At 37.3% G+C, this 27,663-nt stretch overlaps 2 protein-coding genes across 2 annotated transcripts; both read left to right on the top strand.

Moving 5' to 3' along the window:
* Positions 1–158: 158 nt before the first annotated feature.
* On the top strand, positions 159–24,009 carry slc27a4 (solute carrier family 27 member 4). The gene is made up of 13 exons (XM_084103652.1): positions 159–479; positions 3,196–3,357; positions 5,833–6,227; positions 7,593–7,751; positions 9,443–9,512; positions 9,638–9,729; positions 9,899–10,008; positions 11,488–11,697; positions 12,028–12,154; positions 15,845–15,982; positions 16,073–16,237; positions 17,765–17,911; positions 19,790–24,009. Exons 2-13 carry the CDS (start codon positions 3,197–3,199, stop codon positions 19,945–19,947), a joined length of 1,932 nt encoding a protein of 643 aa, XP_083959778.1. The 5' UTR covers positions 159–479; position 3,196; the 3' UTR covers positions 19,948–24,009.
* Positions 24,010–24,231: 222 nt separating this feature from the next.
* Positions 24,232–27,663, top strand: ptgdsa (prostaglandin D2 synthase a). Its single transcript, XM_084103656.1, has 7 exons — positions 24,232–24,398; positions 24,914–25,053; positions 25,952–26,028; positions 26,120–26,230; positions 26,334–26,444; positions 27,309–27,331; positions 27,460–27,663. Exons 1-6 carry the CDS (start codon positions 24,306–24,308, stop codon positions 27,329–27,331), a joined length of 555 nt encoding a protein of 184 aa, XP_083959782.1. The 5' UTR covers positions 24,232–24,305; the 3' UTR covers positions 27,460–27,663.

The raw sequence follows: 27,663 nt of genomic DNA, 5'->3' as shown, positions 1-27,663 counted from the left end.
GACCTGCAGAGCTGCTTTGCAGCAACTACCGGGCGGAAACTGTCGTGATGATTCGTTGGCTGAGCCACATTTCCCTGACAGGACTTTAAGTCCCGCCTTTACTGAGGCAAACTCCGAGAACGCCATTGGTTCAAACAGCTGTCAATCAATGTATACGCAACTGCACCGGCGAATAGAGAGAAGGCGGGCTCAAGTAAGAAAATTATAAGGTCATTGGAATTATCAGCGCTACAAGCCATCGTTACAATGAAGCGATAACAGATAATAATGAAAAATGAAATAAACGGGGGCAAAGTCTACCAAAGAAGCTGCGGTAGGTAAAAGGCAGGCGTGCGGCCGTTACAGACCGGCGCGTGCGTCTCAGCGCAGGTAAACGCGGTGGAGGTTTCGCTTAAGCCGATCAAGGTGGGATCGTACGGAACAGCTTCCCCTTCTGCCATTATACACACGTTATTGTGACCACGGAGACCAATATTAAGGTATTTCCTGGACCATAGACACCTACATGCCAAATATTTTAACCATTGTCCATTTCCGGCATCTCCTGTATCATTAATCGTCATGATCGCAGATGTCAACTGCCAGTTAAAGATGCATTTTCAGCGTACATTGTGTCCTGTTCATGTTTGCTGATGGATGCGGTGTCATATGTAACAGTTTATTGCTGATAATCCAGATAAAGGGATATAGGATGCCAGATATCCGCACTGGGCTTTTTTTTATTTATATATATAACGTTATATATATAACACGCACATCAAATAACGCAGCATAACCGTTACTGATATAAGCCTACTACTGTGTAAACCTGGTCGTATAGACACATGCTATAATGTATAGTCTGACTCTGTGAAATCCTCATAATGTATCTTGTGATTGTAACAGTATCAGTAGAGTGAAGCTCAGTGTAACGTTGCTGCAGTGCTGTAGTGATGTTCGATTCTCCAACGACTCGTTCATTTCAACCGAATCACTAAAACGGACTGAGTTGTTCGTTCACGGTTCTAGAATCGACAACTCACAGACTCGCTCTTTTGTCCGATTCAGAATGAGCCTAAAATACCAGAAATACCACAGAAACGTATTTGAATTGTTTGCATGACAGTTTTATCAGCACACATTTGAAAGTTGTTTATAATAAATGGAATGTACAAGCTAAAACATCACTGAGAGATGCAAATTAAATGTTAGTATTGTTTATTGTAAATAAATGCAAGTTATATTTGTGTTCTAAACAGCAATTAGGATGTAATACCGCGAACGTGTGATGTGATCGTGGCGTAAGAGAATCGCTGAATCTTTGAAATGAACTGTTCGAAAGAGCCGAATCGCGGAAATGAGTCATCTTTAGTGCTGTACAATCCAATGTGCTCGCTCAGGTTTCCGGGTGGAGCAACGAATTAGGGCTCTGCGGTAATGATTATGATGATGGCTCTTCTTCTGCATTGCTTAAATAGCCATCCGCATCCACAGCACGTCTATCATTTTGTATTGCTACAACAACACACGGTCACAGGACCGAACAGACGTTGCCATGCGGGGCGGGTGGATTCTCCCCAGCATCCTTCACGATAGACAGCCGCGCATTGTTGGATTTCCCTTCTGTATCGAAAACGTATGATGGTGGTGGTGGTGGTGATGATATGACGATGTGTTAACATCGCTTCTGTCCGTCATTAGAATGAGAACGTGTGAATGAAATGGCGTATTATCTATAGGTGAATCACACAGGGGCTAGTTGTCACACTTTTACTCCAGTGAACATGTCCCAGAGTAGGTTTTGATTCCGTTTCTGGATAGAATTCTTGAATGCAAAGTATTTTACATTTTATTTATTTCCACTGTTATACAGTTAATTTAACACGTGTTTACCTACAACGTGGCTTGTTGTTACACCATATGGGGTAAGTTCGTTGTCACAATGGAAACTCTTATTTAATGTCTTTTTCTGCAAATTTGAACAGTAAAACCTACATGAAACACACAAAAAATTCATGAAGCTGTAACAATGGACAAGATTACAAACTTTTGTTCAACAGAAATTGATAAATTAATAAATTGTATAATTATTAAGCTGCCTGCATAATTCTAAATAAATAAATAATTCATAAAAAATAAAATCAAAATTAATTATATAGTTTAGATTCCCACCTGAGGTTGTATTGTGCATTACCAAAATAATATGGTCATTTTGTCCATCTATGTGTTTGCAAAGACTACGCCGTGAGTTTTTAAGTTAAAATTTATTTTAGGCTGTCAGTAGATTAAAATAGTAAATAAAAACAACTATTTATCTCCTGTTTTGAACTAGATGTTTGAAAGCAATGAACAAAACCATTGCTAAAAAAAACAAAAACATACATTTGTGGACTCAAAACCTTACAGATAGTGCAAGAAAGCCCTTGTGGCAGCTTTCCTATGTGACAACTAGCCCCGGTGTCCCCTATATAGCTGGCCTTAGAGTGATGTGGTGTGACTGGTAATTCAGCAGGTCAAGCTTCTGCTGCGTTCAGATGAGCTGTAGGAAAGGATCGTACAGATCAAATAGCTCTGTTGCCTGACATTCAATCCACCCCAGTTACTTTACAGGTGATTTAGTGGACAAGAAGGCCTTGAAACACGTCAATACACTTTAATGTAAAGGAGCATTTTAATGAATTACCTTTTTATATATATACATATATATCTATCACATTTGTTTGTATCCATTTTCATTGTTCATCAGAAATATGGAAACATAAAAACTGGTTATCCTCCATCATTATGTGTAATAATATCCTTCATATGCATAATATATTAAATGTGTGATGAACAGCAGCATTTAAATAAATATTTCAATACAAATGTTTGATTTACTGTCCAAACACATCTGGAAACCTAAGTTACTGACTTTTCTCGAGTAAGATAATACGAGTACTCTGGACTGGTATACCTTTAACATACATTTACAAGGCCAAAGATCTGTTTTCTATCTTGTCTTGATATGATTAAGTGTCTTATCTTGTTAATCTCAGAATCTGTCGATTTAAGGCAAGAGTTTTGCATATCAACCATTGTAATTATCAGGTTTATAATGATTGTTATAACTTTTATCAAGGTCTTTTTTTAAAAGGTCCTATAAAATGTTAATGCAATAATGAAATGTTGAAATTTCTGTCTGAGTGACTGTGCTGTGTGTGTTTTGCGTGTTGTCAGGATGTTGCGGTTGGCGTGCTCCACGGCTCTTCTCTTCGTCCTCAGGCTGTTCGCCGGCCTGTCCTGGTTCCAGGTCCTACCAGCCATTCTCATTTTCTACCTGGGTTCTGGAGGATGGAAGTCCATCCATGTGTTTTCAAAGACCATATATCGTGATTTGCAGTAAGTTTATATGTTATAATATCCATTTTAGCTTGCTTTTTTTATATACTATAATATGAATATACTTTTTATGTACTTTTCCACTTTTTCGAAGTCATCAAAACTCTGAAATGCACACAAGTGAAAAGTATGGAAATTCTGTAGTGACAAAAAAAAAAGTCAAATAAATCAAAACTATCTTGTTTTAGCTTTCCACACTTCATCTATATTCCAGCTCTGCACATTCTGGACTTTTTCTCAACCAATTATTTGGACGGTTTTAACCCTCGCAATATGTCAGAGCTCATTGTCTGTCAAACGTAATTTAACTAATTGTAATGTGTCTTTACTCTGAAAAGAAAACGTGTTAAAAACGTGTTAAAAGTTAAAAAAAATATTTAATTTCGTTCATTAATGTTGACAGTCTTAACAGACCTTTGTAAAAGAAATCTGATTGGTGGTTTTGTGTATAAAGATCACATAATACATTCTTCTGGGCCCTTTCATTAAGGGTGTGTTCACACTTGGCATGTTTGGTTGGATTAAAGCGAACTCTGGAGCGATTGCTCTGTTAGTACGGTTCATTTGAGTAAGTGTGAACGCTGCCATCTGAACCCTGGTGAACGCCAAACAAGAGGACCGAGGCGCTGAAAAGATGAATGCTCAAGAATACCTGTTTTTTCTCGTCATAGTCGTGATGTTGCCCATCTCAGTTCAGTTCAGGCGTCAGAACCGCGTCTCCTCACAGCAGATCTGTGTGTGTGTGTGTGACGGAGGGATTCCTGACACTATTTTGACTCCTTTACACATTTTATAAGCTCTTCTCGAGTTCTCAGCTGCTCAAAATACCATCATATGTAGCTACGCACACACAACGAGCACATTTTGCATTTAGGTTCAGTGTTAAAATGTGAACACATGTTTTTTTGGAGGGGGGCCAAAATGAGCAAACCGAACTACAAGTGGGAATCCACCCTTAAAGAAGTTCCTCAACAAATATAACCGCACATTCCTGTATTACGAGCTATGAGTTTGTTAAGAGGAACAAGTGGTTGAAGTGGGTTTCTGGGTTATTCCTGGCGGGTTCACCCTGTTTTTCCTGATTTTGCTTTTCAAGTTTTTCAATCTTGAACTTCAACTCCCCGCTGAACTTCTATGTTTGATTAGCAAACAAGGCAAACCTCTGCTAACAATCAAAGTTTTGCTGCTTGTTGTAGCAAGTGCTGGGGCTTATGGAGTTCAGTTCCACTTCAGGTCCTGGAGGTGTGGGTTTATCTTTTCATACAGCACAGATTACTCTGTAAGTGCCTGGATTGGAGGATGGAGGCTTTTAGGATAGCTGTTAATGGATGTAAGAACTCTTATGAGACAGGGATCACTGCTTTTAGCAATGTGACAGTGTTTGTGTGCTCTCTCTCACACACACACACACACAAACTACTTCCTGCCACTTACAGATTTCTTATTTGTCACTTAAGCAAGAAGTTGATGAGACCAGTATCTGATCTGAACTATCATTATCATTAAACAGATGATTATATGCATTAAACCCACACACTAAATGTACAAAATGGTGTAAAGTACTGGTCAAAAGTTTGGAATAATTAATAATAATTTTTTTTATGTTTTTGAAAGAAGTCTTTTCTGCTCACCAAGGCTACATTTATTTGATCAAAATTACAGTAAAAGAGTAATATTGTGAAAAACTATTACAATTTAAAATAACTGTTTTCTATGTGAATATATCTTCAGTGTCACATGATCCTTCAAAAATCATTCTAATATGATGATTTGATGCTCAAGAATCATTTCTGATTATTATCAATGTTTAAAACCGTTGTGCTGTGCATGACCATAATTCACTACCATTCAAATGTTTTGGGTAAGTAAAATATACATATATATTTTAAATTAATTAATACTTTTTATTCAACAAAGATGCATTAAATTGATCAAAAGTGACAGTAAAGACATTTTTAAAGTTACAAAAGATTTCTATTTCAAATAAATGCTGTTATTTTGATCTTTCTATTAATCAAAGAATCCTGAAACAGTATGTAGCACAGTTTCCACATAAATATGAAGCAGCACAACTGTTTTCAACATTGATAATCAGAAATGTTACTTGAGCATCAAATCATATTAGACTGATTTCTGAAGGATCATGTGACACTGAAGACTGGAGTAATGATGCTGAAAATTCAGCTTTGATCACAGGAATAAATGACATTTTACAATATATTTAAATAGAAAAGTTATTTTAAATAGTAATAATATTTCACAGTATTACTGTTTTACTGTTTTTTTTTTTAATTAAAATAAATGCAGCCTTTGTGACCAGAAGAGACTTCTTTCAAAAACATAAAAATATCCTAATCATTCCGAACTTTTAAAGTAGTGCATCTATTTTAAATGAAGAATTCACCCAAAACTCAAAGTAGATGTTTTAAGAAATGTCTGGAATAATACCATCAATTATTTTGTGTTCTTTTACAGTGCAGCCAGTGTGTTGCTGAGGGTAAAGCTGAATGTCAAAAAGCACCTACGTGAGCGCAACACCATCCCCAAACTTTTTGCCAAGTCCCTCAAGAAATACGGTGACAAGACGGCTCTGATTTTCGAAGGAACGGGCGAGAAATGGAGCTTCAAGGAGCTTGACGATTACTCCAACCGCGTGGCTAACCTTCTTCTCCAGAGGGGCTTCAAGGAAGGCGATGTGGTGGCTCTGTTCATGGAGAACCGCTCTCAGTACGTGGGGCTCTGGCTGGGCATGGCGAAGATCGGAGTGGAGGCAGCGCTCATCAACTTCAACCTGAGACTGGAGGCCCTGGTTCACTGTGTCAACATCTCCAGCGCCAAAGCTGTGGTGTTCGGCAGTGAGCTAACAGATGGTGAGAAGTGATTCGATCGTTATCAGAGATGAGGAAACTACTCCTAATTTATAGCAGTTAAACCACAGTCAAGCTACAATGAAAAAAGGAATGGTAGAGGAGCGCTTCCTGGACTCCAAAGTTTGGTTAAAATCGAGGTGCTCTTTGGATGGGAAACTAAATGCCAAAAATCAAGAAAGAAAAAGGAACTCCAAAGAGTTTTTTTTTTTGAGAGTGCCTTGGAGTTCCTTTTTCTTTCTTGATTTTTCACAGTCAAGCTACACTTTTGATAAAGTAGCCATGCTGTGCTACTAACAAATGTAGCTAACTGCATTTGGCTGTGACGGAGGCAGTTTCTTTTTTAATTTGAAATAATTAATTCACTTTGTTAAGCGCGTTTTAAACTCCCAAAGTCCACCAGCGCTTCGAAACAGTGAATCAATACTCACAACCCAACCCAATACAGAAACGCGCTGCAAATACTCACAGTGCAACTTTATATAGAAACAAGCTACAAATACTCACAATTCAACCAATTGTTGGTGTTTTGGTGTTTTTTTTTTTTTTTACTGGCATGTGTTTCCTTCAGTTGCAGCGCGTTAAGCTCTCTCGGCCACCGTAGGATATTCATTTTATCATCTGGAATTAATTGGATTGTGTTCATTACATACCAAAATGGAGTCAGGTACTTTAGAAAAAAATTGGATTGGAGACATCAATCAAAAAGACATTTTGGAGGTGGTCAAATTTAATACATTTTGTCTAAATAAAAAAGATTTGTTGTATTATTTTTTTTTTATGAGGTGCACTGGTGCATCTTGCACAGTAATATACCAAGAATGTGTAGTTTAATGTCAATAGTGTCAGTTGATTTCATATTGACTAAGCATAAGGCTTGCATTTTATGAATAAGATTTGCCTCAATATAGTATTGAATTTTGAAATTTGAGGCAGTGGTTCAGAAGTGTTGCAAGCAAAAGTGACACCACAAGAAGCAAATAAGGAAGTGGCACTTGGACAAAGATTAGTGTGTGAACTGTAGAGAAACAATGAATGAGTAATATAGAGTAAAGATTTATCTTGAGCAGAGGTTACTCTGTGTAACTCATAGTGAAAGAATGTCATTGCACCAAAGAGTATTCGTTCCTGAGGTCACGAAAGGCAGCAAAATCCTAATGAAATCGAGTTTCCTAGTTGTCTCTTAAGTAATTGGATACTGACTCATAAAGCATGCCATGTTGAGTCAGCTTCGTTTCTTATCGATTTCACATTGTTGGGCGTTTGCTTGTCCTGTGCTTTCGCTGAAGGATTTTCTAGGCTCATTTTGTTGCACTATTTGTGTCTGTGATGTATTCACATATTTCTCTCGCTCTTTAAATGTCTCAGCGCTGTGTGAGGTGCACAGCTCCATGGGAAAGACTGTTAAGCTGTTCTGCTCTGGAGAATGGGACCCTAAGCGTGTTCCTGAAGGGACGGAGCATCTAGAGCCGCTGCTGGAGGAGACGCCTACAAAACAGCCCAGACAACCAGATCGCAGCTTCACAGGCAAGATAATCGAAACATAGACTTGCCACCATTTAAGGCCTATGAGCTCCTGTCCATTGGAACAGAGCCACCCTGTTTTTTAGTTTTCCCTATATGCTGAATGTTGTATTATTGCGGATCCCCACACATGACATGCGACATATGTATATGTGTGCATGTATATGTGTATATATATACAGTCAAACCAAAAATTATTCAGACACCAGATATAATTTTTAATATTTTTTTACTAGTGGGTGCAGGACACAATATATATACATTTAACGATGTCTTACATTTATGCAATGGCGCTTTTCCACTACACAGTACCAGCTCGACTCGACTCGGCTTTGTTTGGTTTTCCACTGTGTAAAAGTTGTACCTGTACCTGCTTCCAGGTGCTTTTTTTCGTACCACCTCCGGCGAGGTTCTGAGCGAGCTGAGGCGATACTAAAATGTGACATGAAAACACGGCAGACTGCTGATTGGTCAGAGAGAATCGTCACTATTCACTGCGTCATCATTGCACGCGCCAGACGCAGTATTCTGAATAAAAAACAGCAAAAACAAAAACAGCACACACTCGATTTCCTCCATTGTCCTGTGTGTGTGGGTAGCGGGTGTGTCTCGCGCGTCTCGCATAGAAGATTAAGTCACGGCAGTTTCCTGCGGCGTCGCTATGACGACCAGGTACTATTGTGGAGGTACTATCTGCAATGGAAAACGGAGCGAAAAGCGAGCCGAGCCGAGGCGAGTCAAGTCGAGTTGAGCTGGTACTGGTAATGGAAAAGCGCCATAAGTGAGGATAGCAAAATAAAGTAAACTGTGACATATTATACCCAAAAATTCTTCATACAGTGACTACCAGTAAAATGTCTTAAAATTTTGGACCAAATATTATTCAGACACTTTGACCTGACCATGTTTTGCTTAAGTGTTTTTTCTTTAATTTCTAATGTGACCTTTTTACACCACAGACTGAACAAAATTAAGCATTGCTTGGAAAATGGTTGACCTAAATTGGTATTATCTAATTGTGTACTTAAATTTAAAAGCTATTCAACCTAATTAATTTGTCATTAATTTGAGACATGTTAACAGAAGGATGGACAAAACCAGTGAAATATCAACTGATTTGATAACTCTGAGTTCTTGTCATATTTTATTAACATTTTCTAAACTATAGCGAATAAACTGTGATAATGTGAGAAATGTTGAAGGTGTCTGAATAAATTTAGGTTTGACTGTATGTGTGTGTGTGTGTGTGTGTGTGTGTGTGTACACAAAATTTAAGACATTGAACTCTGAATATTTCCATTCTTTTTGTTTTGTTGCATTTGACTTAAACAGGCCTTTTAGGATGTTAAAAGTCACATTACCAACCAGGAGCCAGATTTACTAAACAGGGCAAATTAGCATGCGAGCGTGAGACCACAATCCCATAAAGTGCCGGTGGGAGTGGAAAGTTCTGAGCCTGATCGACTGACAATACACAAATTAAAGAACACCGATGCCGTCATGTCAAGTGCAAAATAGGTTAAGGCATGCTTTATTGGGGTGGTAAAAAATGGTGCAAATACCAGTAAATTGACTAGTGCATTAGTCAATTTGACTAGTATTTCATAGTAATTGACTAGTGACTGGCACAAGCTCTTAGTAAATCTGGCCCATAAATCACATTACCATAGTTTTTTCTTCTTCTTTGCTTCTAGATCGCCTTTTTTACATTTACACGTCGGGAACCACTGGGATGCCAAAAGCTGCTATCGTTGTACATAGCCGGTAAGTGTATGACAGTGTTCATTTTCTCAATTTCTCAGTCTCTCGTTCCTTGCTTTCTCTTTTTTCTCTCTCAATGAATCAAACTCCCTGTTTTTCACCCCGTCTTTCCTGCGTTCTTTCCTCAGGTATTACCGCATGGCTGCCTTGGTGTACTATGGTTTCAGAATGAAGTCTGAGGATGTGCTTTATGACTGCTTACCACTTTACCACTCAGCAGGTACATCACTGAACACAGGCTGCTCTACACCTTCATGATATGTGCACTTCCTGTCACAGTCTGGTTCAGGCTACTTCCTGTGCGAGTTTTGTGGCTTGTGATTTGTGAGTATTTAATCTGGAAGTAATCAATAGGTCTGTTCTGAGGTCAGAGTTGTTCTCTGTGGCAGGAAACATAGTGGGAGTTGGCCAGTGCCTGATCCATGGAATGACTGTGGTGATCAGGAAGAAGTTCAGTGCATCAAAGTTCTGGGATGACTGTATCAAATACAACTGCACGGTGAGTAATGGAATATGGATTATTATGGAATATACAAGAAATTAATTTGCCTATAGTTTTTACAGCAAATTACAGCAAAGATGTATTAAATTGATCAAAAGTGACAGTAAATGTATTTATGCTACAATAGATTTTGATTTCGAATAAATGCTGTTTATGAATATTCTATTTATCAAAGAATCCTGAGAAAAAAATGTATCACAGTTTCTACAAAAATATGAAGCAGCAGAACAGTTTTCAACATTGATAATAATCAGAAATGTTTCTTGAGCATCAAATCATCATATTAGAATGATTTCTGAAGGATCATGTGACACTAGGATCATGTGAGTAATGATGCTGAAAATTCAGCTTTGATCACAGGAATAAATTACATTTTAACATATATTACAATAGAAAACAGCTATTTTAAAATTGTAATATTTTTTCACAATATTAATATATATAAAAAAAAATTTTATCAAAAAATTGCAGCCTAGGTGAGCAGAAGAGACTTCTTTAAACATTAAAAATCATATCGACCCCAAATGATAGTGTATAAAAAATGTGATATCTGTGAATTTTTCATTTACTCAGATTTTTTTTTATAGGCTTTTATTTTTTAAGATGAAGACTCAGAATATTTTATGAAATTTTTTTTTTTAATATTTATATGCATTTACATGTTGATTATATAGCAATACGTAATAATAAGCAGCAGTATTCTATTCATGTACAGTAGTCAACATTTGAAGTGGATCAAAAAAGTTCATCAAAGTTGTCCTAAGACAATTGTATAACTTTGATGTAAGGTTTTGATCCACTTCTGTTTAAAATAACTGATTCACAAAAATGAATGGAAATCTTCTATTGATTCTGGATAAAATGAGAAAAAAATATATATATCACGATTCTAAACAAAATAACATGTAATTTACTACTTACTTAAAAAGACTTCATTGTTTAATTACTGTATGAATCAGTTTTTGAAACATGAATGAATGATTAAATTATAAATATTTAACGGTCACTTGTCGCCACCTACTGGTGTAATTGATACCACCTTTATTTGAAGCGTCAAGTTACTTTCAAAGATGATTTGCTCTATTTTGATCGCTACCGTAGACATCAATGTTTATATCCGAACTTTCATCCCATTACTTCTGTTATAATCTGGGAAAACAGAAAAAATTATACTGTGTGGTTGAAAAGACTGTTTGTGAAGCTGTTTCATACCTATACATGACAACTGCTCTCTCTTGATCAGCGGCAGCGCCAACGCAGATCTGAATGTTCGCTGTGATCATATCCTAGGCTGCTTGTCAAAGGTTTAATAGACAAAGTCAAACAAAATCATATTCAATATATTTTACATTCAGTAAATTTACCGAGGGCTTCCAGACCTCAGCTTTAATGTTATAGCTGTGTGATTGCAAATTATAGTTGTGTTGCATGGAAATGTAGCTTGATGGAGTTTAAAAATATCATTTTTGGTCTCAGATCGTGCAGTACATTGGCGAGATCTGCCGCTATTTGCTGAACCAGCCAAAGAAGGACATGGAGCACCAACACATGGTCCGCATGGCCCTCGGAAACGGCCTTCGCCGGTCCATCTGGGAGGAGTTCACCAACCGCTTCAACATACCACAGATCGCAGAGTTCTACGGCGCCACCGAGTGCAACTGTAGCCTGGGCAACTTCGACAACCAGGTCTGTCCCAACAAAAGCACACCTTAGACTAAGTGTCTGTAAACAGCCTTTTTGAGTAGCACACACTTGCAAACCCACACAATAGTGAATAATGCATGTGGAGAAGGATATATAGGGTTTTAAGGGTTGCAGCAGTTAGTGTTGTGCATTACCATACCATTACCATTTTACAAGGCCATCTACAATATGTTCAGTAATCAAGCACAGGTGGTTATGGGCCATTTATGGTGCTGATTGAAAATGCACCTAGCTGTTTATTTTGCTCGACACAGTATTTCGTTTTGAAGAGTGTGAGGTGATTGTAACAAACATATGATGTTTTGACTGCAGACGGGGGCCTGTGGATTCAATAGCCGGATCCTTCCCTACATCTACCCCATCCGCTTAGTCAAAGTGGACGAGGAGACCATGGAGCTTATCAGAGGACCCGATGGAGTCTGTATCCCATGTGGTCCAGGTACAGTACTTGCTCACATTCGTGCTTAGTACACAGGGGAGCAGACAGAAAGTTAGCGGTTGATGATAAGGATTTTTTTGATGGCCAATTCTGATATTTACAACTTATTTACAACTTATTTACACACATATCGCACTATTCAATTTAAAGATAGTAAATAACATGCTGCAATGAAATGAATTAATTTGACTTAATATTTACAAAATCAGAAAAAAATTAAAATAACTTCATATGGATATTTATATAAAAAAATGATTTCACCTTAAAAAAATAAACCTGTAAAATAAACAGATTTATATTTATTAATATTTAGACAACACAGTCAGCATTCGTCGCCGCTAGTTCTTTGACGTCAGCTTGGTATGTCCCGGCACTGACATTCAGGCACTGACCTTCTTAGCGCTGTCAAAATAAAAGTCCCGCTTCTTACAGTTGTCCGCCAATATTGTGAATGCCAAATATTGACTGATATACAGCTCTTAATATGAAGTTATTTCACTTAAGGATTTATTTAGTAAGATTATGCCTGAAAAGGTTTTGGATTTTTTATCATATGTTAATTTAAAAAAAAAAGTATAATATGACTTGTTTGCTTGGTTTTATTGTATTTACAGTGAGGAAAATAAGTATTTGAACACCCTGCTTTTTTGCAAGTTCTCCCACTTATAAATCATGGAGGGGTCTGAAATTGTCATCGTAGGTGCATGTCCACTGTGAGAGACATAATCTAAAAAAAAAAAATCCAGAAATCACAATGTATGATTTTTTAACTATTTATTTGTATGATACAGCTGCAAATAAGTATTTGAACACCTGAGAAAATCAATGTTAATATTTGGTACAGTAGCCTTTGTTTGCAATTACAGAGGTCAAACGTTTCCTGTAGTTTTTCACCAGGTTTGCACACACTGCAGGAGGGATTTTGGCCCACTCCTCCACACAGATCTTCTCTAGATCAGTCAGGTTTCTGGGCTGTCGCTGAGAAACACGGAGTTTGAGCTCCCTCCAAAGATTCTCTATTGGGTTTAGGTCTGGAGACTGGCTAGGCCACGCCAGAACCTCTATTTGCTTCTTACAGAGCCACTCCTTGGTTATCCTGGCTGTGTGCTTCGGGTCATTGTCATGTTGGAAGACCCAGCCTCGACCCATCTTCAATGCTCTAACTGAGGGAAGGAGGTTGTTCCCCAAAATCTCGCAATACATGGCCCCGGTCATCCTCTCCTTAATACAGTGCAGTCGCCCTGTCCCATGTGCAGAAAAACACCCCCAAAGCATGATGCTACCACCCCCATGCTTCACAGTAGGGATGGTGTTCTTGGGATGGTACTCATCATTCTTCTTCCTCCAAACACGTTTAGTGGAATTATGACCAAAAAGTTCTATTTTGGTCTCATCTGACCACATGACTTTCTCCCATGACTCCTCTGGATCATCCAAATGGTCATTGGCAAACTTAAGACGGGCCTTGACATGTGCTGGTTTAAGCAGGGGAACCTTCCGTGCCATGCATGATTTCAAACCATGACGTCTTAGTGTATTACCAACAGTAACCTTGGAAACGGTGGTCCCAGCTCTTTTCAGGTCATTGACCAGCTCCTCCCGTGTAGTTCTGGGCTGATTTCTCACCTTTCTTAGGATCATTGAGACCCCACGAGGTGAGATCTTGCATGGAGCCCCAGTCCGAGGGAGATTGACAGTCATGTTTAGCTTCCTCCATTTTCTAATGATTGCTCCAACAGTGGACCTTTTTTCACCAAGCTGCTTGGCAATTTCCCCGTAGCCCTTTCCAGCCTTGTGGAGGTGTACAATTTTGTCTCTAGTGTCTTTGGACAGCTCTTTGGTCTTGGCCATGTTAGTAGTTGGATTCTTACTGATTGTATGAGGTGGACAGGTGTCTTTATGCAGCTAACAACCTCAAACAGGTGCATCTAATTTAGGATAATAAATGGAGTGGAGGTGGACATTTTAAAGGCAGACTAACAGGTCTTTGAGGGTCAGAATTCTAGCTGATAGACAGGTGTTCAAATACTTATTTGCAGCTGTATCATACAAATAAATAGTTAAAAAATCATATATTGTGATTTCTGGATTTTTTTTTTTAGATTATGTCTCTCACAGTGGACATGCACCTACGATGACAATTTCAGACCCCTCCATGATTTCCAAGTGGGAGAACTTGCAAAATAGCAGGGTGTTCAAATACTAATTTTCCTCACTGTATATGATATTTGTCTTTTTGTAATTGAATTTTTGCCATGAAAATAGCCTTAGATCAGGGGTGGGCAAACTTTTTGGCTCAAGGGCCACACTGGGTTTTAAAATTTGACAGAGGGCCGGCCCAGTAGCAGATTATGAAACACGATCTCATGAAAGTGCGTATCTATACCACGAATTTTATTTCTCGTGCCATTTATACGCCAAAAATGTTTTTTTGCGTGCATATGCTACGCACTGTAAACCCCTTGGTTAGGATTAGGGGTGCGGAGTGCGTGCCTATTACACGCCATAAAGTGCGTATCATATGCACGCGAAAACTGCGTATCATAAGCACTATAATTCGTGGTTATTCGCACTTTCATGAGATCGGGCTGAGCAAACACATTCACGTTGTGTCAACATCTGCGCGAAATCTAACTGAGAGACGACATTCTGACAATACATTTTTTATGCTAGATATCCCCCATTTAGCATGTTATGTTTTGAGGTTAATTTTTAATTAGTCAGATGTTAGATAATTATACCCTATACTTTTTAAATATTGTTTATCCTTATTATTATTTAATGGGCCTAACAGTAAATTAGAAACAAAACACCTGCAAGTGTACACTTAGAAGAGTAAAAATGACAGAAGGTTACGTTAATTCAACTTTATTAAAACTGCATATGGCAATCAACTTGCACTTCCAAAAGTCATACATTTGTGGAAAAAAAACGAAATAAACGAATATACAAATTTATTTTAAGAATAATAAAATAAAACATAAAAAGCAAAGGCAGATCAGAACATTTAATGAACAAAACCGGGTTCTGTACATGGCAGACAGGGGAGCGTAGTCGAAAGCTGGACGATAAAGGTCGGTAAACGGAATCAGTCAGGATACATCCACAAATCAAGAGGAGCAAAGAAACTAAATAGCAGACAAATCAAAGGAAAAACTAAACAGGTGTGCAAGCGGTTACCAAACTTTTTTTTTTTTTCTGTGAGTTTCCAAAAAAGGAAAAAACATTAACGTGCAACAAGTCTATGCGCTGGCGCTGTCTGTTTGGTTTCCATGGTGACGCGTCATTGCTTGTTACATGACACACCGCAGCCACAACAGCGCTGAATGAATGATGATCTGCTTTCATGTCATTTTTCCTTTTTTACATTTGTTAGCTATGGCATGAAATATCTGATATTCCGATTGTCAAATATATGCAACGCTATATATAAATATAAATATATATATGCAAAGTATTGCAAGAAAAAGGCAAAATGAATGCGATTTTAAGACAATTTTTTAAATACTTGACGGGCCGGATTAAACAGCCTAACGGGCCGTATGTGGCCCGCGGGCCGTAGTTTGCCCACCCCTGCCTTAGATGCTGACATGGCATTAAATAAAACAATCTTATCTATCTATATCAGTCGACCACTACAGAAAATGCAAAAATATAATTTATCGTCCATTTCCTTACTGTGTTTCTCAGGAGAACCTGGTCAGTTGGTTGGCCGAATCATTCAGAACGACCCCCTCAGACGATTCGACGGCTACGTCAATCAGTCAGCCACTAATAAGAAGGTTGCTCACGATGTCTTCAAAAAGGGAGACAGTGCATATCTGTCAGGTATTGTATTTTGAAACACTTTACACAACCGCACTCTTGCTTGCATACACTCAGCTAGATAATAGAAGTTGTTTGCTTCTCCTCTCTCAGGGGACGTGCTGGAGATGGACGACTATGGCTACATGTATTTCAAAGACCGCACAGGAGACACGTACCGCTGGAAAGGAGAGAACGTGTCCACCACCGAGGTGGAGGGAACTCTGAGCCGTCTGCTGGACATGAAAGATGTGGTGGTGTATGGAGTTGAGGTGCCAGGTAACGGCACATTTCTCCACCTTTTCTGTTTGGTTTTATCCTGTCTTTCTCTCTCGTTGTCTTTCCACAAATGACATTTCACCCTGTTTAAGAAAATCTTGGCTAAAATAGGCAAATCGATCTGCAGCACGCATAGAGTTTACTCATCAGGGACTATATCTTCAAGTGGAAGGAAAAAAAGAGGTTTATTTTTTATTTTTTATATAGCGCGTTTAACCAAGGCGCTGAACAATTTTTAAACTAAGCGGTACATTGAAAAGAAAAGAAAAAAAATTGCGACGATCTTAATTACACGGGTTTTTAAAAAAGTCTTAAATTATTTTATTATTTTTAAATCTTTAATATTATAATATTATTTTTAGGTTTGACTCATCTCTTTTCTTAAAAAAATGGTTTAAATTATGAAATCATTTATCATTTTATAATCTTAACGTTAAGTTTCAATCGTGGTCATTTTCCAGTTTTGGTTGTTACCCATAGACTACCCCACCCCACTCATATGGTTTTAATTGTATTATTAGTATTAGTTTATATATTGTTATTAGTTTTATAAACCCTGCAGATACCCTGATTGCACGACTAATTGGCAAAGAAATAAATGCACATGATACGATTTAAGATTCAAGTTAAAATGATCTTGTAACAATAAAGAGAGCCTCTCTAAAGACAGTGTTTTGCAGTGAACTGTTCCTTTTAAGTGTTTTGAAGTAACATGAATCACCGGGTGCCAAGCCAGTCTGTGGAGAGGAGAATAATTAATTTCAACAAAGCTGACTACAGCAGCTCCTGAAGGATTCTGGGAATACACAGCCAAACAAAGTCTTCTCTTGGCCTGGCTCTGGTTTTGCTTACACTAGATCTATAAAGATATGGCGGCAGAGTGCTGAATAATAGCTCACTACATTTGAGCCTGCCAGCTGAAAAATACACTCTCACCTTCAAAACAAAGTCATCAGCAGATCTGGAATTGTGGGTCTACAACACGTAGGTGTACGTGTACATCATACGCTGATAACCATCAAAATGTTTCAAGAGTCTAAATGCAAATCACTAAACCAATGACTCAAGAAAAACTTTTATGTGAGATTTTGAAATCATAAGGGTTTTCTTTAGCCTTGACTTTAGCATGAACAGACACACCCAAGACTGCAATGTTGAAAAAGCAGAACAACAATTAAAGTGTTCAATGGGCAAAAACCTTGCTGTGTTAATCTGGTTTTACTTAAACTGTGTTTTTATCTGGGAAAGGTCGTTTTTAAGAAATTTGGCTAATGTGATCCCACCTTTGTTTTCAAACATCTGTGCCTCCATTAAGCCTGATGTTATTATTCAGATAGTTTTTTAACTTTTACCAACTTGCTAAATTACTGTAATTGACCTCAAAGAGAAAACTAACTGCAGAAGAGATAAAGAGCAGTTTTTACAAATGGATGGTATAGCGCCTCTTGTGGCAGTGCTGAGAATGCATCGCATGAGGTTGCCTTTGTGTGATTCATATGGACGTTTTTTTTTTTATTTTTTTTTCAGGAGCTGAAGGCAAGGCAGGGATGGCGGCCATAGCAGACCCGGACCACAGCTCAGACCTGGCGAAGTTTAGCAGGGACCTGGAGAAAGCCCTGCCGCCCTATGCCCGGCCCGTGTTTCTGCGCTTCCTGCCAGAAGTGAACAAAACAGGTGAGATATGGCATGTCTAATCTCAGCCTCAGACAGCCCACAGACTGCCAACTGACCCCTGTCTGATGAATATTGTTGATAATAAATGGATAAATGGATTTAAAGTGCTGATTTTCCTTTAAATATATAACTAGGATTCCTATGGGTCCTTAAAATGTCTCAAATTCAATTTGATCAAAGGTAATGTCATAAAAAGTCTTAAATATCTTAAATAGTATAGCATAAGTCTTAAATATTATTTTAGGATATCTTAAATTGCGGACAGAAAAAAACGGGTATTGCGATATTATCTAATGTAATCATTAAACTTTAAAAGGCTGTGATTTAAAGTCCCCCTGTGGTGAAAAATCAAGTTATGTCTTTGTGGTGTTTTTAATTGCAAATTCATAAGTCGACACCATTGCTGAGTATTTTCTCCTTAAAACTGCAGTGACCCAAAGACAGTCTCAAAAATGCGGTTGTTTCTGATCACAAACTACCTTATAAGTTGTTGTAAGTGGATTTCTGAGCTGGTGTGAGTGATTGGAGGCGGGGCTAATTTGCATATTTATAGAGCCACGTATACTAAATGAAGGAAGGGTGTAGAGTTATATTCAAGCTATTTTAAGTCATGAAGAATTTTTTTCAAGGAAAAACGTTTAAATGTGTAATTTTGTTGATCAGTTAAGGGATAAAATTGACTACAGGGGGACTTTAATGAAATAAATGTGAGCGCTGCACGTTCAAAGTAAAATCGCAGCAGTGTTGCACGTTCTACAGGCTCACGGTTTCAGGTCAGTTCGCCATCAATGAATACTGCATATTTATGTTAAGCAATTGCTTATGATCTACTACTGATTAATTATGACACTTTTTGTTGTGGTGTTTATATTGTAATATGTTGTAGATGGTTATAAGAGTGCATATTAGTAGGAAAGCATAGAGTTCTGGTGTATTTTAGGCTTATTTAAAATGAAAAGAACTGCTTTTTCATTTTTTCTGGATATTATTGGTATTTTAGTCACAAAACAAACTGTATCTGGTGTTTAATTCCACCATGTCATAGGAAGGAAAGATTAATAACATTATTCTGTATATAGATTATTATTATTTTTCTCAGTGCTGTTTTTTTAGTTTTCGTGAACACACAATTAACAATGTACATTAATTAAAAAAACACAACACAAGGGACTACACAGCCTAAATCATAATAACAAACCAGCAAAGGGTTACAACAATATGTACTTTGGTAGTGCAAGTTAACAAAAAAGCAGTTTGATCCTCCTCTGTTATATTTTTAATATCACCATGTTCAATAAATATTAAGAAGGGGCTCCAGACTCTAAATTTGGCTTCTTTACCCTTAAGAATATGCAGTGCATTATATAGGTTTTACTGGTATTAGCTTGTGTGTTTTTTTTTGCCTGACGTTCAATTTTTTATTATTATTATTATTATTATTATTATTATATCAGAAAAATCAATTATCTATCAACATCTAATTCGTATGTATTGATATACTGATTGATATATTATTGATATATCCTGTTTATATATCATATACATCCTGTTTAATTAGGTAAAATAATCTGAGATGCATTATTTATTTGAGATTGTATTTATATTGGTTTGTTCTGCCTGGACATGCAGTATTCATTTTATTTGTGCAGGTTTTAAAGTTTCATTTTAAAAACTCTGCAGATACTCTAAACCCAAAGGGTGAACATTTTGTACTGTACTGTACTGTACAAAATCTAAAGTTTGAACATTTTTTACTATACAAAAAATGACTTATGGACCCTTGAACTTGATATATGGGGCAATACAGATAATTGAGCCAAAAGATGTGCAGTGTGCCATTGCATAGTATAAAATGCTAAGCATGTGGTTTTCTTTCAGGGACTTTCAAATTCCAGAAGACAGACATGCGACGGGAGGGATTCGACCCCAGTGTCGTCTCTGACAAACTCTACTTCCTGGACTGCACTAAGGGACAATATGTGGAGCTGAACGTAGAGCTCCATCGCAGCATCGTCTCAGGAAAGCAGAAATTATGAGACTACTGCCAACCTCCACGCATTCCCTCACCACCCCCGCCTTCAACAGCCCTCAAACCCCACCCCCCTCATCACCCCGCCCCTCGTTACCTCAACAAACACAGTGAGGGGCCGCAGGAACGCATTCTGGACACTTATTCAAGCCCCATATTCATTCTCATAGCCCACCTCTCTTACAACTGAGATGGGACTGAGGTGGTGTTCAGCCATCTTGAAAACAAAACAAAAAATTAAGCAATTTAGCAGACAAGAATACAAAAAACCAACAGCAAGGAAAGGCACAAGGACCAACTACACGTCTGTCAAATGGTAAAGCTTTCCCTTTGCCTCAGCTGCACAATGCTCGCCTGGCTACAGGATTCGGGACTGACACGCGTTCATTTTGACGGATCTGACTAGCGACTGCCATCGTAAATGCGCCACCAAACCATGCGGATCGACGTGCAATACAAACCCAGCACTGGCTGCGCACTTGTCAGCTGCCATGACTTGATCAATGCTGTTTATTTAAATGTGCACCAAATATATTTAAGTTGTAGAATAGCTCATCATCTATTTTCAAGTTCTGAATCTATATGCTGCATTGAAGACATCCATGATCGCACTGCTACTGTGTCTATTTTACCTCGCCGGACGTTAATGTGCAGCGTCAATCACGAAAGCTGATTTTTCACTAATGTCTATAGACCGAACAGCCCGGTGCGACATTGTGCAGAGTGGGCTTCATGGGTTCGCTTCGATTTGCTAGACGTGACGACCGTTCAGATCCGGGCGAGGACCTCCTGGACTCTACAGGACACTATAGTGGACTTTGCATAGAGGTGAATGAAAGTAGTAAACTACTCTGGTGCTAAAGAGTGAACATCCTCCCCATCTGCAAAGTGGCGCCAGACCTAAAAAAAAACGTCTTTGCTTCTTGACGTGAAGAGAACGGAAGCAGAGTAGAATGAAGGGAAAGTGATGTAGGCTATCTGTCACCTGGGTTTTAGTTTTTCTTTCAGCAGCATGAATGATTGATGCAAACAGAGCACTGTGCCTTACTGTCAGGTCACCACGTACGTAGTGTTATCGCTCTTGCCCTGTATCATTACTCTAACTGACCCTGGACGTCTCTTAAACGGCTAGTTTATTTTCTAGACCTAGCTTGTACTCCCCTCCCATTAAAAATTCCCATCATGCAAAGTGAGTCCGGCACTACATCTATGGGCATCCTTTCCCTTCCATGTGTATTTTGCACCATCTTCTCTTGCAAACTTTCCTGTTCTCCTTCGCCCACTGACAGCGGATTATTTATTTATATCGTAGCAAGTATTTAAGTGTGTGTGCACGTGTGATGAGATGATTTTGTGTGACAGCACTTGATTTTCTCCAGTCACTTTTTTGGCCACTATAAATTAACGTACGGCACATGTGTGGGAAAACATAGAACTTTGTTGACATTATATGGACGAGTATCATGAGGAACATACTTTACCAAAAAATAAATGTAAAAAAAGATTTATACTTTGCATAAAAATAATGAAGCCTATTTTGCAATGTTTTTCCATTATTTTCATTAAAAATAAGGATTTGTCATTACTGTAATGCAAAAAATCTCATTCTCATTACCATAATGCCAAAAAATGTATTCACATTAAAAATTTCATTCTAATTACATTACAAAAAATGTTAGTTCATTACCATAATGACAAAAAAAATCTCATTCTCACTACCATAACACAATTAATGCTCATTACCATAATAATACAAATCTCATTCTCATTACCATAACACAACAATTAATGCTCATTACCATAATGACAATAAAAATCTCATTACCGTGACAAAAGTCTAATTAACATTACCATAATGACAATAAAAAAATCTCATTCTCATTACCGTAACAACAACAAAAAATCATTTTCATTACCATAATGACACTAAAATGCTAATTTCCATTACTATAATGACAATAACATCTCGTTCTGATTACCGTAATGGCAATAATTACATTCTTATTATTGTAATGACAATAAAGTCTCATTCTTATTACTATTAATGACAAAAAAATTAATAATTCACATTACTGTGAATTACAGACAAAAAAAAAAAAAACATTTCTTATCAGAATGACAGTAAGATCTCATTCTAATTACCGTAATGACAAAAAAATTGAATTTACTTAAAAAATATGCTTGTGTATGTAATGACAAGAAATATTGTTCTTGTCAGGACATTTTTTCATTAGAATTAGCATAAATGAAATTCAGTACAACAATGTAAATAGGACTTCATTTTTTTTATTCATTCACAATATATGTTTCTTTTGGAATGAAGTGTCTGCCACACAGCTGTACACGTCATTCTTCAACTGATACTTCTAGCCAAGGGTGCAGCAGTGATGTCATTGGTTAGTCAGCCAATCAGATGCAGTTGTCTCCATCAAGATTCTTTTCCTGTTTTTATTGTTGTTTGTCCTTTCCTTGGGTTTTTTTAAATAATTTTGTAAAAGAATGGTGTAATGATTTGTTATGGGTTGAGCTTTATTTCTCTGTTAAGCTTGTTTTCTTTTTTCTTTTGCTCTGTGTGTGTGTGTGTGTGTGTGTGAGAGAAAGAGAGGGAAATTATATAGAGAAGTTATATTTTAGACACACTATGATGTCAAATCTTCTCTACAAACATTTCTTTCTCTCATGATATACTATGTGTTAGTGTTTGTGTCCTATGACCGCAAGAATCCTCACCGGGAATCTTTTGCCGAGGCCTCTCTTTATTATTTCTGTTGGATAAAGGAACCGTTCACCCCAAAAATGGAAATTCTGTGAGCATTTACTCACTCTCATGTCGTTCCAAACCTCCAAAAAGGACAAAAAAAAAATTCCAAATGACTTATTCCAAGTCTTCTGAAGCCATATGATACTTTTATGTGAGAAAACTGATAATCTACCTCCACTTCAGCTTTCAAATGTCCTTTCCATTTTGCATTTTAAAAATGCAAATCACCTTGACATCATCCTGGTGCATTAACAAGCCATTTTTTGAGTTTCAACAGAGAAGATTATCAGTAAATTACAACTACTTATATCGTGCTTTGTCTTTTTTAGAATGTGAATGAAGATTGTTTTATGTGTTCCAGAAAATAAATAAAGTCACATGTTTGGAACAACATAAAAGGGAGTGAATGATGACGGAATTTAAATTTTTTGATGGTAACGTCCCTTTAAAGTGTCATACAAAGACACACAATTGCAGACACACACAGACAACATTCAATTTCAGTCATTTCCACGTTAATGATGTCTGTTATGTTTTAATGACTTTTTTCATATATTGTAAAGGCATTAGCAATGTGAAATGCAAAAGCCAGTGCTGTGAATAATTTTGTATTTATTTATTTTTTTTAAATACATGTTTTTTTCCCCCACTGCACTATATAAACAGTCAGTCTGTTTTCACTCCGAACATGTTTTAAAGGATCTGTTAGTGTGTCGCTTTAATTTCCAGATGATGTTGTGCATGAAATGCGATGTTGTTCTCATGTCTGTCCACTAGGTTGTGGTGCTCGTTCACTTTCCTTCCATTTGCCATCCAAAATCTTGTTAATGCACCAGTATGTTTTCATTGATAATAAGGGATATTTAATGTTTAACCTAATTATGTACTGTGGATTTTGTTCTGTCAATGGCTTTAAAGCTACAAAGGACCATTAAGCATCATAAGTTATATTGTTTTTATCTTGTTTTATTGAGCACCAAAGCCAATGAAGATCTTGCATTTTGTTAGTTAGGGATTTCCCTAAAACAGTTTTGTTTATAAACTGTACAGATTTGTCACCCTTCTCAAAAGACTGATCATAAATGCACTTTTGTTTTGTCTATTTCTGTTCGGTACTCAGGAACAACATGCAGAGGCGGGAACTATGAGTGAGCTGGTGGCGTGTGTGTGTGTGTTTATGTAGAGGAGGTGTGTGAGGTGTGCCGCGTCACACTGAAGTCCTCTTGTCTTAAAGACTAGCTGTAAATCATGCTCTTTCAAAACAATGGCATCCAAGAATCCATATTAATAAAAAATATATTAATTCTCTGCAGTTGCTCCTGTTTGTTTACTTTGTATATGAAGCCGTGTTACTTTGAGGTTGTTGTTTTTTAGTTGCCGTTTTAGTCATTTTAAGTAAGATTCATAAAGGGACATTTATTTGACTTTGTGGGCTGGAAATCTTAATATTTTTAAGTTTCAAGCATGGCCTTCAATGAATGGTCCCTCTGTTAGGTGTGTGTTCTTGCGTGGGATTGGCTGGATTGTTGAGGGGGCGGAGCTAATGTGGTTGGCACACTGGATAGTCCACAATCTCTGGCTGTGTTCCTCTCTACAACGTAACCATGAAGATCGCCTTGGTGACCATTTCTTTGCTGATGCTCCTGACAGGCATCAACGCCGGAGTCCAGCCGCAGAAGAACTTTGACCTTCAGAGGGTGAGAACTTTAGCCTTACGTTTTTGGAGACGTGCCTTTATCTGTAGGACAGTTTCTGGACTAGTATCAAAACTTGAAAAGTGAGAGCAGGCTGGTGTTGTCTTGGAGTTAAACAGCTGGCTATATGAGGTTTGTTTGAGTTGTTGTTTTAAAGGCTGAAACACTGACATGGACAAGCTGTGGATGAGTTGAGGAGGGTAACGCTCGACAGGGCCAGCGATTGCATTAACAGCAGAGACAGTGCAGACAAACAGTCCTCAGGGCAAAGGTCACTCGCTCAGTGTTGCAACCAGAAACATCTGACTTCTGCCAAGTTCTTCAGGCATCTTCATGGGACTTTATGAAGAAGAGTGTTGGTTCTTGAGACACTGAGACAAATGTTTTGGTAGTTAATGAACAGACAGACTACACACGCTGTCCGATACTGATTGGACATTAGTAATCAGGGTTAATATTTCTGCTCTTTTTCCAACACATCCTTGTGAAATGATGCGTATTCTCTTGTGTTTGCTCAGTTTGCAGGGAAGTGGTATCGGGTGGGTCTGGCCTACGACTCTCCAGGCTTTGTGCCGTACAGAAACAGACTCACTGTCTCTATGGGCGTAGTGGAGCCAAAGGAGAATGGGGACGTCAACATGACCATGTGGAGTCTGAAGTGAGGGACACTCGTGTTCTCCTATGACTGTTCAGACAATAATATAATATCATTCATTCATTCTTTATTTTACCAGGTTAAAAGAATAATAATAATAATAATAATAATAATAATAATAATTACACATAATTTGTATTTTACATTCACCCAATTAAGAATTGAATATACTCAGAACAACAGCACTATTAGACTGTGATATTGCTTTTATACATTATTATTACAAGTTCATATTGAGAAACTGACATTTCAGACACAGCGTGGCCATTTATTTTGTTTTAGTTTTGATTCACAATTAAGTTATAATAGTTCTTACACAGCACACACTGTGATGATTCGTGTCTCATATTTCATAGTTAGAATAATTCCTAATAATTTATTTTGTTTTATTCTTTTATTTTATTATTCACTGTAATAATCCTTGTCTCATATCTCATAGTAAGTTCCAAATATTTTATTTTTTATTTATTTTATTTTATTCACACTGTGATAATTCTTGTCTCATATCTCATGGTTAGAATAATTCGTAATATTTTATTTTATTTTTATTTATTTTATTGTATTCACACACTGTAATCATTTCGGTCTCATATCTCACAGTGAGAATAGTTCTTAATATTTTATTTATTTATTTTATTTTATTATTCAGACACTGTGATAATTCTTGTCTCATATCTCATAGTTAGAATAGTTCCTAATATTTATTTGATTTTTGATTTCTTTATTTTAATTTATTCACACACTGTGATGATTCTTGTCTCATATCTCAAAGTTGTTAATAGTATCTAAAATTATATTAAAATATATAATATTATATTATATTGTATTCATTATATTATATTATATTCATTATATTATTATACTCAGACATTGTGTGATGATTGCATGTGATTATATGCAGGTCTTCTGGTTGTCAGCGTAAGGTCTACGTTTATGAGAAGACGTCAGTGCCCGGCGTATTCAACTATTACAGCACTCGTGAGTCAACAGTAAATATGAGACATTAGCATAATCAGATCAGACACAGAGAAAACGATACTCCAGTTCAGATTTGTACTGTCATCTGCAGGTCATAGAAGGGTGAAGGATGTTACTGTGGTGGAGACGAACTATACTGAATATGCGCTGGTCCTCAAACACAAGAAGATCAACAAGGAGTTCACACAAGTGTCTCTTTACGGTGAGCCTGAGATTAACAACAGCATGAACTTCTCACTTAAAGCATTTTGGGAGGGTGTTTGTGTTCTTCTGATTTGTTCTCACAGCCTGTAATTTGGCTGTAGGTCGTACTAAGAGGTTGAGGGCGGATGTGCTGGAGAAGTTCAGAGCGTACGCCACAGCTCGAGGATTCTCCAAAGAGTCCATCCTGACTCCACCAGCCGCTGGTAAAACAGGTAAATCACTCACACCTACAAGCTTTACTTTACCTGGACATGCATCAAACAACACGATATCAAACCATTTATTTTAAAGAAAGACAGAATACGAACACTTTTCTAACAAAACATTTCAAAAAGAGGTTCTTTAAGGTTAAAGAATAAAATAATACTGTTCAAATTGACGACAAAAGGTATTTGGAAATTTGTAGTTGTCAAATGGTGGCTCATGTTCACTAACAGGACACTTGGTTTGACATAGTTTGATATTTGATCTAATGCCCGGTACACATTGTATGACGGTACAAAATGTGTATTGATCGACACGACATGGCACTAAAACTTAAAACTACTCACCCAAGGTCCATTTGCAAGATTGGCAAGCCAAGTTGGCCTCTTTCCCTATCCATGACTGCGTCCATATCTCTTTCGTTCCTTCTCTTTTTTCACCGCACATTAAAAACACAATTGCCAAAGTGTGATTCATCTTGCTCTACTTGTTTACCTCTAGCACATGCTGAGGACGTTTTATTCTTCTATACTAACTTGTGTCGTAGCCTATGATTCGATCGGTGCCATCGTACAGTCTACATACATGTCAGGTTTATTAGGCTAGATCAATGTCGTGATTGGAATTAATGAAATTACATATAACTCGGTGAGACATATTGAGACAAGTGTGGCCGAAGTGTCCAAATACTTTTTCTTTTAAGACTATACATGTATGACAGTGGACACACAAATATCTGCTATACAACAAGCGATCATCAATGACTTAACTTTTCTTCACAAACCATTTAAATGTTTATTTATTGTCTAAACTAGTACTATTTTCAGCAAAATTCTCACAAAATTTCTCATTTTTGTTTCTTTTCATTTTAGAAGACTGTCCATATGGAAATTAGGTAAGCAAGAGCTTTGAATCTAGTTTATCAAACCCCTTTTTCTCATCCGTAACAACCTGACTAGTATTCATTCAGTTTGGAAATGTTTCATAGTGTTTCTCATCACAGTTGATGTGTCTCTGTTTCAGTTCCTAATCCCATTTAGAGCTGGACTGGAGGCCACACGACACACATTACCTTAATGTGCCAAAATGATGTCCGTTTGTGACAGTTTGTAAAATTGTAACTGAAGTCATTTGTTTGCTGTGCTATAAAGCTGACAAAACATTCAACCTAGAGGAGTGGAAATACAGAAATAGGTCAAAAAAATAAAACACTCTTGTTTTTGTTCA

The sequence above is a fragment of the Abramis brama genome (genome assembly GCF_963993115.1).
Source record: "Abramis brama genome assembly, chromosome: 25".
NCBI classification, from domain to species: Eukaryota; Metazoa; Chordata; class Actinopteri; order Cypriniformes; family Leuciscidae; genus Abramis; species Abramis brama.
The sequence above is the reverse complement of the archived record's forward strand: the minus strand, read 5'-3'. Positions and strand labels throughout refer to the sequence as shown.

What these genes read in the sequence shown, in the direction of transcription:
- ptgdsa (XM_084103656.1), top strand. Translation starts at nt 24,306, where the DNA reads ATGAAGATCGCCTTGGTGACCATTTCTTTGCTGATGCTCCTGACAGGC. An exon ending in ATTCAACTATTACAGCACTC is followed by an intron (nt 26,029 to 26,119) that starts GTGAGTCAACAG and finishes TGTCATCTGCAG; the next exon opens with GTCATAGAAGGGTGAAGGAT. An exon ending in CACACAAGTGTCTCTTTACG is followed by an intron (nt 26,231 to 26,333) that starts GTGAGCCTGAGA and finishes ATTTGGCTGTAG; the next exon opens with GTCGTACTAAGAGGTTGAGG.
- slc27a4 (XM_084103652.1), top strand. Translation starts at nt 3,197, where the DNA reads ATGTTGCGGTTGGCGTGCTCCACGGCTCTTCTCTTCGTCCTCAGGCTG. An exon ending in AGACAGTGCATATCTGTCAG is followed by an intron (nt 15,983 to 16,072) that starts GTATTGTATTTT and finishes CTCCTCTCTCAG; the next exon opens with GGGACGTGCTGGAGATGGAC. An exon ending in GCCAGAAGTGAACAAAACAG is followed by an intron (nt 17,912 to 19,789) that starts GTGAGATATGGC and finishes GTTTTCTTTCAG; the next exon opens with GGACTTTCAAATTCCAGAAG.